This window comes from Gopherus evgoodei, chromosome 24 (assembly GCF_007399415.2).
Source record: "Gopherus evgoodei ecotype Sinaloan lineage chromosome 24, rGopEvg1_v1.p, whole genome shotgun sequence".
NCBI classification, from domain to species: Eukaryota; Metazoa; Chordata; order Testudines; family Testudinidae; genus Gopherus; species Gopherus evgoodei.
This window is the reverse complement of record NC_044345.1, coordinates 1,485,479-1,497,963: the sequence shown is the minus strand read 5'-3', so window position 1 is coordinate 1,497,963 and position 12,485 is coordinate 1,485,479. Positions and strand designations below refer to the sequence as shown.

General features: G+C 64.9%; 1 protein-coding gene across 1 annotated transcript; it reads left to right on the top strand.

The window, feature by feature from the left end:
* The first annotated feature begins 281 nt into the window (after window positions 1–281).
* IL6R (interleukin 6 receptor) lies at window positions 282–11,269 on the top strand. Its single transcript, XM_030542339.1, has 10 exons — window positions 282–357; window positions 3,932–4,171; window positions 4,468–4,591; window positions 5,920–6,101; window positions 6,342–6,502; window positions 7,340–7,484; window positions 7,588–7,631; window positions 8,750–8,825; window positions 9,222–9,330; window positions 9,986–11,269. The coding sequence occupies exons 1-10, from the start codon at window positions 285–287 to the stop codon at window positions 10,215–10,217; spliced, it is 1,386 nt and encodes a 461-aa protein (XP_030398199.1). The 5' UTR covers window positions 282–284; the 3' UTR covers window positions 10,218–11,269.
* The last annotated feature ends 1,216 nt before the right edge of the window (window positions 11,270–12,485 follow it).

Genomic DNA, 12,485 nt, shown 5'->3' with positions numbered 1-12,485 from the left:
CTGCACCTGGGAGGGAGAGCGGAGCTCCTGGGGGAGGGAGTCGCGGGAGGGAGCGTCTCCGCAGGTGCCCCCCACCCTCCCACGCGCTCTGCCCCCGTTGCTCAATCGCCCCTTTCACAATCGCAGCCCCCCCGCCCCAGTTCCTCAAATGTTTTTCTGCCGCCAGCCGCGCCCCCCGCCCGCCACGTGCCGGGGGAGCCCCGCGGGAGCCGGCGCCTGGCGGAGCCGAGGCAGAGCGATGCGCGCTGGGGGGCGGACGCCGGCAGCCCCCGGGGCGCAGGAGCATGTGGGCGCTGCGGGCCGCCGGGCTGCTCTGCCTGCTGCGGGCCGGCTCGGAGGGGCCCTGCCCGCGGACAGGTGGGTGCGGGGCTCGGGGGGCTGAGTGGAGCCAGGTGAGCGGCCCCGGCCGGCCGGGACCCCGGGGGAAGCTCGGGGCTCCGGGCAGCCGCGGGCGGGGAGGGAACGGGGCCCTTTCGCCCTGGGGACATTGCACAGATGGCGGGGGGTTGGGAGCCAGGACTCCTGGGTTCCGTTCCCGGCTCCGGGGGGTCAGGACTCCTGGGTTCCGTTCCCGGCCCGGGGGGGTCAGGACTCCTGAGTTCTGTCCTTGGCTTGGGTAGAGGAGTTGGGGAGTGGGGGTAGAAGCCAGGACTCCTGGGTTCCGTTCCCGGCCCGGGGGGGTCAGGACTCCTCGGTTCTGTTCCGGGCTCAGGGGGGTCAGGACTCCTGTCCCTGGCTTGGGTAGAGGAGTTGGGGAGTGGGGGTAGAAGCCAGGACTCCTGGGTTCCGTTCCCGGCTCGGGGGGGTCAGGACTCCTAAGTTCTGTCCCTGGCTTGGGTAGGGGAGTGGGGGTAGAAGGCAGGACTCCTGGGTTCCGTTCCCGGCTCCGGGGGGTCAGGACTCCTGGGTTCCGTTCCCGGCGCCAGGGGGTCAGGACTCCTGGGTTCTGTCCGCGCTCCCCGGGGTTGGGGAATGGCCGCGCGGCGCGGTGTTTTCAGTCTGAGCTGAGAGGGACTGAGATTTATTTACTCCTGGTTCTCCCTCCTCCCAGCTACTCGGGGGTGAGCGCCCCTCCCCCTGGTGTACTTCTGCTGGGACCCCCCCAATCTCCCCCTCTGTCCCCTGAACGGAGGGGCCCCACCGGGGGCACCCCACGCGGGCCGGCCGCTGGCTCCTGCTCCCCTTCCTGGCCGGAGGTCCCTGGGCTGAGCCGAGCTGGGGAGAGGCCCTTAACTCCTGGGCTCCCAGCTGGTGCCGCCTGGGGGCTGGTCCCCCTCCCTTGCCCAGTGCCAGGGCCACTCTAGGGGAAGAGCTGGTCCCCGGGGGCGGGGGCATGGCAGCCTGTGAGCAACCCGTGCGCTCTAAGCCCCCATCCAAGTGACTAATGCAGCTGCCAGGGCTGGGGTGCGTGGCACAGGGAGCACCCTGCCCTGGGCCAGGACTGGGCAGCAGCGGGGACCCCGAGCTGCAAAGGGGGCACCTGGGCCCTTGTGACCAGCAGGCACCACAGGAACTGGTGTGAAGCCTACTGCCGCCTGGGCAGGGGGATGTGGGCAGAGGCAGTTGCCGCTCTCACCCTGCCCTCCCCAAAGCTGGCACAGGCCCCTCCCCGTGGGGGGCCAGATGGGGGCTCTGGGGGATGCAACGATCTCTGCACTTGTAGGAGGGTAACTTTGGGCAAGGCCTGGCCTGGCGCCCATCTGCCTCCCTACTTTCAGTCTGTGTGACCCAGTGCCACCCCACTGCCCCCATCTGCTGGGCTGCGCCAGGCTGGTCGTGAGTGGAGCTCCCAACTGCCCCACATTGGGGCTAGGGTCCACCTGCCTGGAGCCTCCGAGCTCCCCTGCTCTGGTGTCTGGCCGTGGCCACCCGGGGACTGGACCGGGGCAGCGGAGACCCCAGTGGCAGGAGTGGAATCATGCCACACAAAGAGCAATGAGCTGCTGGCTCTGGGGAGAGCCAAGAAACGAACCCAGGCCTCCTGGCTCCCAGCCCTCCACTGCTCTCCCCAGGGCGGAAATGAAACTTCCCAGCGAATGGGGAAGTGTCCAGGCCTCCTATGTGCCGATAGCCAAGGGCTGAGTTGCTGCTGCTGGACAAGTGGGTCCCTCGGGCGCAGGCCAGGCGGTGCGGAGCTGCTCGGCTCCCAGGGCTGGGTTTGGCTGGGCTTTGAGATGCCTGCTCTCCTGAGCCTCCAGCCCTCGCATTGTCGCTGGTTATTTATACCCGGGGCGCCCCTCGGCGATGTAAGGGTTAAACCACCCAGCAGGCTCAGGACCCTAGCCCAGGGGTCCCAGACAGGGGGGAAAGGGCAGGTCTGGAACTGCCCAGTCATGGCCTGCAGGGCCCAGGAACTCTGCCCCACAGACCCTGGGCACCAGCCTGCCTGTGCCGAGGATGTTTGAGTGCCTTGCTTAGGGGAGCCCCTCTGCGGAGTTCTTAGCCATGCACTGCAGAGATGGCTCCTGCCCCAGAAGCTTCGCCTAAGGGGCTGAGGGAGGCAGGACAGTTCCCCCAGTTGGATCTTCGGGGAGCTGAGGGCCAGGAAGGGGCCGGAGCAGCCCCAAGGGAGCATGTGACAGAGCTGGGAACAGAACCCAGCTCTCCTGGGTCCCAGTCCAGTGCCTGGTCCCTTCAGTGGAGAGGTGCCCCCTCCCCTTGCCTGGGATGCCCTATTCCCCCCAATTTACGGGGTGCAGGGGGGTTGCCACTCAGGGCTCAGCTTGGATTGGACCCCAGCTCTCTTGGCTCTCCGCCCCATGCATGGGGGGCTGGTCCCTGCAGCGCAGGTGCCCAGCTCCCTGGGATTAGCAGGCAGCTGAGAGTTTTCTGTGCTGAGCTGGCCGGTTGCGTAAGTGGGTTTGGGTAGAACTGGCTGTTCCCGACAGGGCTGCGCAGGCACCGGGCACTGGGAAACTGGAGTGTTTGCTTTCGTTATTGACACTTGTGGGTTTGCAGAAATCCCAGCTCCTGTGAACCTGTCTGGGATGGTGTGTGGGGAGGGGAACGGGACATTTAAGGGAGGGAGCTGTCAGCCTCTGACCTTTACAAACTGCCGGGCCCAGCCATGAGCCAGCTGAGCCAGACCCAGCTCTGGCCCCATTCCGGTGCGGATGGTGACTCTGTCCCAAGGGTGGCCGTGAGGATTAACCCTTTGAGGCCAGCAGCCTGTGTGGCTGCCCTGCTGGCAGGGCCCTGGGTCCCGTGTGATTGCTGTGCACGCTGGCTTTAGGTTCTGGGAGCTGGGATCCCTTGAGGCTGCTCCTCCCACCCCAGGAGCCCTGGACACCCCTCCCACAACTGGCTCTGGGTCCTCTCAGGCACCTCCTTGCACTGGGCACCCAGCTTGCCAGGGAAATGAGGAGCCCGGGGGCCCATTAACGTGCCCTGTGTAGGGCCCAGGCTGGGGCATGGCCCAGGCTGAGGGCTCTGGGTCTGGGAAGAGGGGATCTGATCATGACAGGGCCTGGTGCAGTGACTTGGAAAGAGGTGGGTGAGGAAGCGAGTGCTCAGCCAGGCCGATGCTCATTCAGGCTTGCAGGCTTGTCCTCTCCAGCAAATATTGACACAGGCTGGTTGTCTCCTCCCTCAGGGAGCCCCTTGGGAGTGTTTCCTAGGAGCCGGGAAGGGGGGAGCCTGTGCCCTCCAGCCTGGTAGGGAGATGGGGGTCAGCACCACCATTGCACACAGCAGCCAGTGAGAGTCATCTTCTGTGACATCATAGCCTGGTCAGCTTGTGGCAACCAGGGAAGGTGGCAATCCCCATGGAACATAAAGGGAAACTGAGGCACAACAAGGGTATTTGCCTAGGGTCATACAATCAGTAGTGGCACAGCTGGGTATGGAACCCAGGAGTCCTGCCCCCACCCCAGCTCTAACCCCTAGACTGCCCTCCCTTCCCTCTGCACTAATGGCTCTTCCCCTCCTGCAGCCCTCCTGCCTGACATGGTGCTGAGCACCGTGGGAGCAAATGTCACCCTGCCCTGCCTGCAGTGGCAGCCAGAGCCAAATGGCACCGTTAGCTGGAAGGTGGAGAACAAGGCTGTGAGTTCGGAACACGCAGTGCTGGGGCCCAGCCTGCTTCTGCGCCTGGTGCAGTACAACGACTCAGGCAGGTACAGCTGCTATGTGGGCGGCTGCCTGGTGCACTCGCTGCGGCTGCTGGTGGAAGGTGAGTCTGGCTCAGGGATGCGGTGCCCATGCCAGGGGCTGGGGAGGATGTCCAGGTCCATGGGCGCCGGGACTGCGGGGTCCCCCCATGCCTGCAGGATGGTGCAGCAGCGTCCAGGCCAGCAGGCTCATCCTGCAAGGTCCAAAGGCTGCATGGGGCGAGCCATGTAAAGTGGAACCTGGTGTGGGTCGGGATGTGCCCTCCTGGCGTGGCTGGCTCCCCCCCTGCCCAGCTCTGCAGCCACTAACCCCTGCTCAGCCCGGGGCTCCCCTCACCACAGCTGTGTCTGACTCCAGAGCCCCCGGAGCCGCCCAGCTTCTCCTGCTACCGCAGAAGCCACGTCAAGGACATCCTGTGCGAGTGGCAGCCGCTGCGGAGGCCGTCGCCCCGGACCAGGGCCGTGCTGTGGGTGAAGAAGTGGTGAGAGCCTGGGGGAGCTGGGCCGTGCTTGGGGATGTGTCAAGGAGTTTGGAGGATACAAGGCCCTGCACCCCAACTTCCTGCGATTCACCGGGACACTCAGCAAGCCGGTAACACAGATGACAGGAACACAGTCCAAGACAGGTCTTGCGGGTACAGACAACAGGACCCCCTCAGTCATAGTCCATCTTGGGGGGGTCCCAGGGAGGCCACAGCCCCGTTGGGAGGCCAGAGCCCCATCTGGGCTCACCTCCATTTTCCCAACCAGCTCCAAACTGAAACTCCCTCCAGCTGTCTCACCCAGCCTCCCCTCTGCCCCTCACCCAGCCTTTTTGCAGTTTCCAGGGCAGAGGTGTCACCTGTCTCCAAACCCCACTCCTGGGTTCTCACGTTAGGTGCTCAGGTATCCTCCCTCAGGGAGTCTCTCATCCCCACTGCAGCCAGTCCCAGCAAAACTCCCCTGCAACCTTCCAAGGCCAACACTCCCCACTCAGCATTCCAAGAACACGTTAAGAACATTCCCAGTTCCTCACAGGATGACCTTGAGGCCCTCGAGGAGCACGTGGGGGTAACCCTGCCTGGGACCCAGCCCTGGGGTTAGCTGTTAGCCGTGGAGCCAGCTGGGCATGAGAGTAAGACCAGGGCAGGATTTGGGGTAGGCGCAGCCAGCATGGCTGTGCTGTTGATGCCCGGCAGGGTCCCTCCAGTGGCTGGCTCTCCGCAAGCAGAGCTGGGGCCTGCTTTCCTGGCACAAAATCGCCCTCCCTGCTTGCTGCCATCCCACAGGGCTGGGATGGGTGCTGGATAGGGGGACACCATGTCAGGGTTGGATGTGGGGGTCCCTTGGGGGCTCTCTCCCTTGGCCGCCAGTGCCAAGCCCGGGGTGGGGGAGTGCTGCTGGCCTTCGGATCAGATCCCAAGCCAAGGGCCTGACTGTGCCTGCTCAGGAAAGAACCATGCGCCTTCTCCCAGGCTTCCTCCCCCTATCCCCGCATGCTCACACCCTCCCTACTTTCAGTTCCATACAGAGTCCTTCTCCTCTTCCTGTTTGAAAGTGCGGCCCTGCAGCTGCTCTGCTCCACCCCAGAGTGTCTGCAGTGCAGCATCGTGTGCAGGGAGCCCTTGGCCAGGGGAGGTGCCCGAGAGGGGTGTGAGGCTGCTGTTGCATGTTGCAGCCGGGGGCGCAGGCTGCTGTGACATTGATCTGATGTCGGTAGCTCTGCTGGGCCCTGGGGTGTTCCCGACCTGGGGACGTGGGTGGGGGGCGGTGGCAGGGCCCGCTGGCTGGGTGCTGCACCTGGCCCTGAGCCGTGTTCCCTCCCCGGCAGGCTCACGGGGAAGAACGCCACGGAGCAGCGCTGCCGCTACTTTCCCAAGGTGGAGAAATTCAAGTGCAGGATCACGGTGCCGCCCAGCGAGGATGACACCTTCCTGCTGGTGTCCGTGTGCGTCAGCAACGGGGCAGGGAGCACGGTCAGCAAGGACCAGGTCATCTCAGCCAACCGCGTCTGTATGTATGGCCCCCCCGCCCCTCCTGCTGCCCCCCTTCTCCCCACACCTACCCCTCTGCCCCTCCCCGGAGCTGTGCCTGCTGCCCTCCCCCTTTTCCAGCCAGGTCTCTCTCCCCATGGGGCTGCTGGGTGCTGGCGCAGGCTGAGCCTGCAGAGACGGAGCTCCCCCATCCCTGGGGGTTGGCGGGGACATGCTGCACCAGACCCATCTGCCATGGCAACCCCCCTTCTCCTGACAGTGAAGCCGGACCCCCCGGTGAATGTGCTGGTGGACCCGGTGAAGAGCGCGCCCCAGAAACTGCGTGTGAACTGGACATATCCTCCCTCCTGGGACCCCAAGTTCTACCGGCTGCACTTCCAGGTCCGGTACCGGGCTGAGCGCTCCCAGAGCTACACGGAGGTGAGCACCCCCTGCCCTGGGCTCCCCGTGCCTGCCAGGCTGCAGCATCCACACACGCCCCACCCTGCAGCTGCTGGGCAGGATGGACTCCCTCCTGCCCCCCAACTCCTGTGCCTGGGCCCCTGACCCCATAGCTACAGCGTGGGGAGAAGGCCCTGGTGCATCGCGTCTCCCTGTGGACAGGGACGGTGCTGGCAAGGAAGCGGGGACTGTGATGCTTCCCAGCGGTACCCTTGGTTCGGAGGTGCCTTGCTAGCATCCAAACACACATCCTAGACTGAGCCGGCACTTTGCTAATGGGACGTTAGTACGGGCCAGGAGCGAACGCTGCTCCCGATCCTCCCAGCATACTGCAGCCAGGTGTGGCTGGGCTCTTCCATTCCGGCAGCAAGACGCTGGCAGTTCCCTGGCTAGGGAGAGACACCCGGGTGTCCCGTTACAAGCCCAGAGAGATCAGTCACAAACCAACCCCCGCCAGCTGGGGGGCTGCTCCTGTGGAGTCTGTGATCTCTGTTAGCTGGTGGCTCAGCATCTCCTGCCTGCCTGAAGGGAAGATTCTCCACCTGGTGACCTGCTTAACTCCCAGACCGACTCCCTCCCAGAGGATCCATAGGCACGTTTCACAGCCCAGCAGAGACCTTCCCTGCCTCTCCTCAGTGAATTACCCTAGACAACGGACTCAGGGGATCCCTGTAAAACTCGGAACCCTCAGTGCCCTCTGCTAGTTGGCATGACGAGGTTCCTGGGTCACAGGGACCCTGGCTGTCCCAGCTGGGGAGGAGGTGGGGGCTGCGCCAGTGCTAGTGCCCCTGGTTTAATTCTGCCTGTTGGTTGCAGATCGACCAGTTAAGAGAAACGTCCCTGGTGATCCATGATGCCTGGCACGGCGAACGGCACATGGTGCAGGTGCGGGGGCTGGAGGAGTTTGGCCATGGCTCGTGGAGTGAGTGGAGCCAGGAGGCCGTGGGCACCCCGTGGGCAGGTAGGACTATGAGGGAGGGGAGGGGAGGGGTTCTCTGGGTGCCGTCGCCCCTCGCCCCCATTCCCAGGGCTGTCCCCTCACTGCTCCTCTCCTTGGATTGCAGATCCCATCGACCTCGAGTGGCAGACAGGATCCTACAGCTCACAGGTAAGGCAGGTGGTGCCAGGGCTGCCTGCCCCTCTGGCTAGGGGCCCGTGGGCCCCGGTGGGAGGGGGAATGGGCCTCAGGGCTCAGCACTGTATGTGCTTCACCCAAGGGCTCTGTGGTCTGGGGGGAGTGGGACGGGGGACATGCCTTGTGTTGGGGGTGTCACAGGCAGGGATGGGGGAGTGGGATTGGGGACATGCCTTGTGTTGGGGGTGTCACGGGTGGGGGTGGGGGAGTGGGATGAGGGACATGCCATGTGTTGGGGGTAGCACAGGTGGAGATGAGAAGTAGAAGGGGGGACATGGCTTGTGTTGGGGGTGTCACAGGCAGGGATGGGGGATCAGGAGGGGGGACATGCCATGTTTGGGGATGTCACAAGCAGGGATGGGGGAGCGTGATGGGAGGACATGCCATGTGTTGGGGGTGTCACAAGCAGGGATGGGGGAGCGGGATGAGGGACATGACTTGTGTTGGGGGTGTCACAGGCAGGGTTGAGGGAGTGTGGGGAACATGCTGTGTGTTGGGGGTGTCACAGGCAGGGATGGAGGAGTGGGACGGGGGACATGCCGTGTGTTGGGGGTGTCACAGGCAGGGATGGGGGAGCGGGACGGGGGACATGCCGTGTGTTGGGGGTGTCACAGGCAGGAATGGGAGAGAGGGATTGGGGACATGCCTTGTGTTGGGGGTAGCACAGGTGGAGATCAGAAGTAGAAGGGGGGACATGGCTTGTGTTGGGGGTGTCACAGGCAGGGATGGGGGATCAGGAGGGGGGACATGCCATGTTTGGGGATGTCACAAGCAGGGATGGGGGAGCGTGATGGGAGGACATGCCATGTGTTGGGGGTGTCACAAGCAGGGATGGGGGAGCGGGATGAGGGACATGACTTGTGTTGGGGGTGTCACAGGCAGGGTTGAGGGAGTGTGGGGAACATGCTGTGTGTTGGGGGTGTCACAGGCAGGGATGGGGGAGCGGGACGGGGGACATGCCGTGTGTTGGGGGTGTCACAGGCAGGAATGGGAGAGAGGGATTGGGGACATGCCTTGTGTTGGGGGTAGCACAGGTGGGGCTGGGGGGGACCCTTTGACCCTGTTGCTAACCCCCCATCTCTCTCCCCCAGTTCCCCTCGGATTATGATTTCTACGCTGACACATTCACGTTGCCCCCCGGGCTCTATGGCACAGAGGACACTAACGGTAATGAGATCCCCCCCACCCCCCGGTGCTGGTCTGTCAGGCCCAGGGCTCCTGGGTGGGCAAGGCTGCCATGCCAGGGACATGCGGGTTGATCCAGAGCCCAGCTGGCAGCATGGGCTGAGAGCCCTGGTCAGCTGCCTCAGGACGGGCTGATCCAGGGCAACCGAGCCAGGTGGCAGCCGTATGGGTGGGCCCCAGGCTGGGCTGCTGGCTCAGAACCACAGGAGGTCCCAGTCATTCTCCAGGGCTCCCAAGCCCCTGGCAGCAGGTTTCTGGCCTTTGTAAAGTCCTCGTTGGGAGATGGCCCAGAAATATCCAGCCCTGCAAAGTGAGCAAGGGTGTGGGGGCTGGGCCTTGCCGTGCTGGTAATGGTGCCCATGTGCCCTCGGTTTGCAGAGGGGGGACGTGGTGTCGGCGACCACTCCACCGTGCCCCTGTACACGTTCCTGGTCACCGGAGCGAGCCTGTTCCTGGGCACCGGCCTGCTCGCTGGCATCGTGCTCAGGTGAGACGCGGCTGGGCAAGCTGCCGCTGGGCCTGCGCTCGGGCTGGTGCCGAGGGGTGCTGGGCCCCAGGCCCCTGGGCATGGTGACGGTACCGGCGGAGGAAGCACTGAGGGAGGGACTGTCGCTCTCAGCTGGCACCCCAGGCCGTGCAGTGCACGCCTGGGTCGGAGCCGTTACTCTGGTGTGACTCTGGAGTGACTCCTGGGCACCAGGGCAGGATAGGATTTGGCCTGCTGGACTCAAACGACTTCCTGCCAGACTTACACCTGCGTAGCCAAGAGAGGCCATCTCCATACAGCAGTCTGGGGCCTTCTGGCGAACATGAAAGGACCCCCTGACCCCTTATATGAGTGGCCACTGCTGCCCGGGCAGCCCTCTGGGGCTGGGATCCTGGTCTCCCTCCAGCCGAGAGACGCCCCTGAATGCTCGTCTCACAGGCCGTTACTGATGGCGACTCAGTGGGGCTGTACCCCCTGCCTGCCCCAGGGACAGCCACAGGCCTGGGGCAGCCACATTGTGGTCCCGGAGCCAGCGGGGCAATGGGCACCCTGCCAGTGCTGGCCTGAGTCCCAACCCTGCTGCCAGCAGGGATCGGGGTGTCGGAGGGGTGGGAGCCCCCATCTCTGCCCCTTCCTAACCTGCTCTGTGTTTAAGGTACAAGAAGAAATGGAGGAGGGGCTCCCTGGGCCAGGGCAAGGCCAGGGCCGTGGTCCAGCACCCCTTGGTGCCGCTGGCTCCTCCGAGCCCCACGTCCCCACTAAGCGAGGCCCCGCTCCTCTCCCCTCCGGCATCGCCAGGCAGCGTCAGCTCCACGGGCACCCCTGGCAGCGGGGACTTCGGCCCCTTCGATGTCAGCAACATGGATTATCTCCTGGTCCCCCAGTAGCCAGGGAACCAGCGTCGCCAGCCTGCGACGCACCGACCGCCCCAGCAGGCGCCACGGCAGGGCCCCGACCTTGTGGCTCGGCTATAACTAGCCCAGCCCTTAACAATAGCGCTCGCTCTGCCCCAGCGGGCTGGAGCTCCTGGCAGCTGCTGCTGGGCAGCTCGGGCTCCCCGCAGCCGGTGGGTCCAGGGCCTCTGCTCCCTGTCCTCCCTGGGAGACGGACCCGCGCCCGCTGGCAGCGATGCCCTGATCTGCACCCAAGCACCCCGAGCCAGCGTTTCGCAGTGGGGTTTGGCCAGTCCTTGCCTGTGGGTGGGGCCTGCGGCCCGGGAGCGATGCAGCGCGAAGGGCGTCCGATGGGCTTACTTCACGCGGAAGGTGGCAAGGGCTGGCGGGGCCCCAGTTCCGGGAGAGGGGCATTAGCTGGGCATTCAGGGCTCTGCCCCTTGGCCATGCGCTCGCCAGGGGAAGTCAGCTGCAGGGCTGGGCCGAGGGCCAGCAGCGCCCCAGACTCCAGGCCGACAGCAGAGCTGGGTGGGTGCAGCCACCCCATCCAAGGGAGCAGGGGCACCCGAGCTGTGGGATAACTCAGGGCTCCCCCTGGCAGTAGTGGGCGACGCCTGGCACTGGGCACCTAGCACTGCTGTGGCTCCAGCCCACTGCCCCCCGCCCCTTGTACGGAGCTGGAGGTGCCAAGCAGCCAGAGAACGAGACCCTGGTGCAGGGACCTCCCCATCTGTCTGGATGGGGGGGGGGCATGGACAGCGACTCAGCATGAGGGCAGGATGTGCCCAAGCTCACCCAGGGCTCCTGCTACCCAGCCCAGTGCCCTCCCCACTGGGCCTCACCCCCTCCCTGCAGCTGCCTGCGTGTGGCCGTAACAAATGCTCGTTTGCTGGGCATGACGGGCCTCCCCCCTAGCCCCTGGGGCAGCACTGAGGGTTAGATTCTCCCCCCCCCCCGATTCAAACTGGTGTTTGTGAAGAATGTTTTGTACAGGAAGAGCCGAGTTGGCAACCGTGTGTCCAATAAATGTTTTGGGTTTTTTTTTACTCTGTGCATAGGGCTGATGCTGGCAGGGTGGGGTGGGATTGGCGAGCTGCTTGGGGATGGGTTCACTCACGGGGCATTAGCCAAACCCCCCATTCTGGTTGGTGAAGAAGCTGAGCCTGGCGCTGTCTGCCGGTGCCAGAGAGGCCACCACTGCGTAAGTGGAAGCAGAGCAGGAACGTGTTCCTGCTTGGCTGGTGAGCCCAGGCCAGAGCTATGCAGAGAACCCAGGAGTCCTGGCTCCCAATCCCTCCTCATCGAACCCACCAGCCCCCACTCCCCTCCCAGAGTCGGGGAAAGAACCCAGGAGTCCTGACCCCCAGCCCCCCTGCTCTAACCCACCAGCCCCCACTCCCCTTCCAGAGCCCGGGAGAGAACGCAGGAGTCCTGGCTCCCAGCCCCCCTCCTCTAACCACCAGCCCCCACTCCCCTCCCAGAGCCATGCAGAGAACTCAGGAGTCCTGGCTCCTAGACCAGCCATTTGTTTTGCAACACAGAGAAAGAAAAATGGCAGCTGCAGCCAGCGCACATTCAGCGGGCAGTGCGAAGGCAGGAAACCACAGGGCTGGGAGGCCAGTCTTGCCCGCAGCCCTGGGGGGAGACAGTTCCCCTTTGGGGCTGGCCCCTGGCTTTTAAGCAGCAGCACAGGATGCAGATGTCTCTCCTGGGGCTGGGAAGAGCACGTGGTGGGGGATGGGGTGCAAAGGCAGCAGGGTCCTGGCCACCTCTTAGCAGCAGCTGGGGGTGGGCAGCAGGGATCCAGCCCTGGGCCCAGAGGAGAAGGGAAGGGTCAAAGGGGGAGCGGGGCCCAGGGCTGTGGATTCAAGGGGAGACATGGGGCAGGGGCAGGGGCCAGGCTGAGCACTGCAGGCCAGGGCTCCTTGGGGTGCTAGTCCCACTGCTGCCTTCGGCTCTGCCTGTGAGCGGCTGGGGCAGCCCCCACCCCCGCCCAGGGCGGTGCAGAGGAAGGTTTGCTGCCTGCTATGTAAATGTCCTACCCCAAAAGTACCTGCTGCCAGCAGCTCTAGTCTGGGGTTGAGTCAGCCCCTACCCCGCAGAGCCCAGAATAGCCGGCGGGGGGAACTGACAGGTGAGTGAGCGGCCCCCTGCCCTCAGGGTGAGCGTTACCACAGCCAGGCCCCCACGTTGGGAACCAGCCAGGTCCTGCCCCCCGAGTCTCTGCCTCCGGGAAGGGGTTCGCCATTGTGCTCCTGCCGG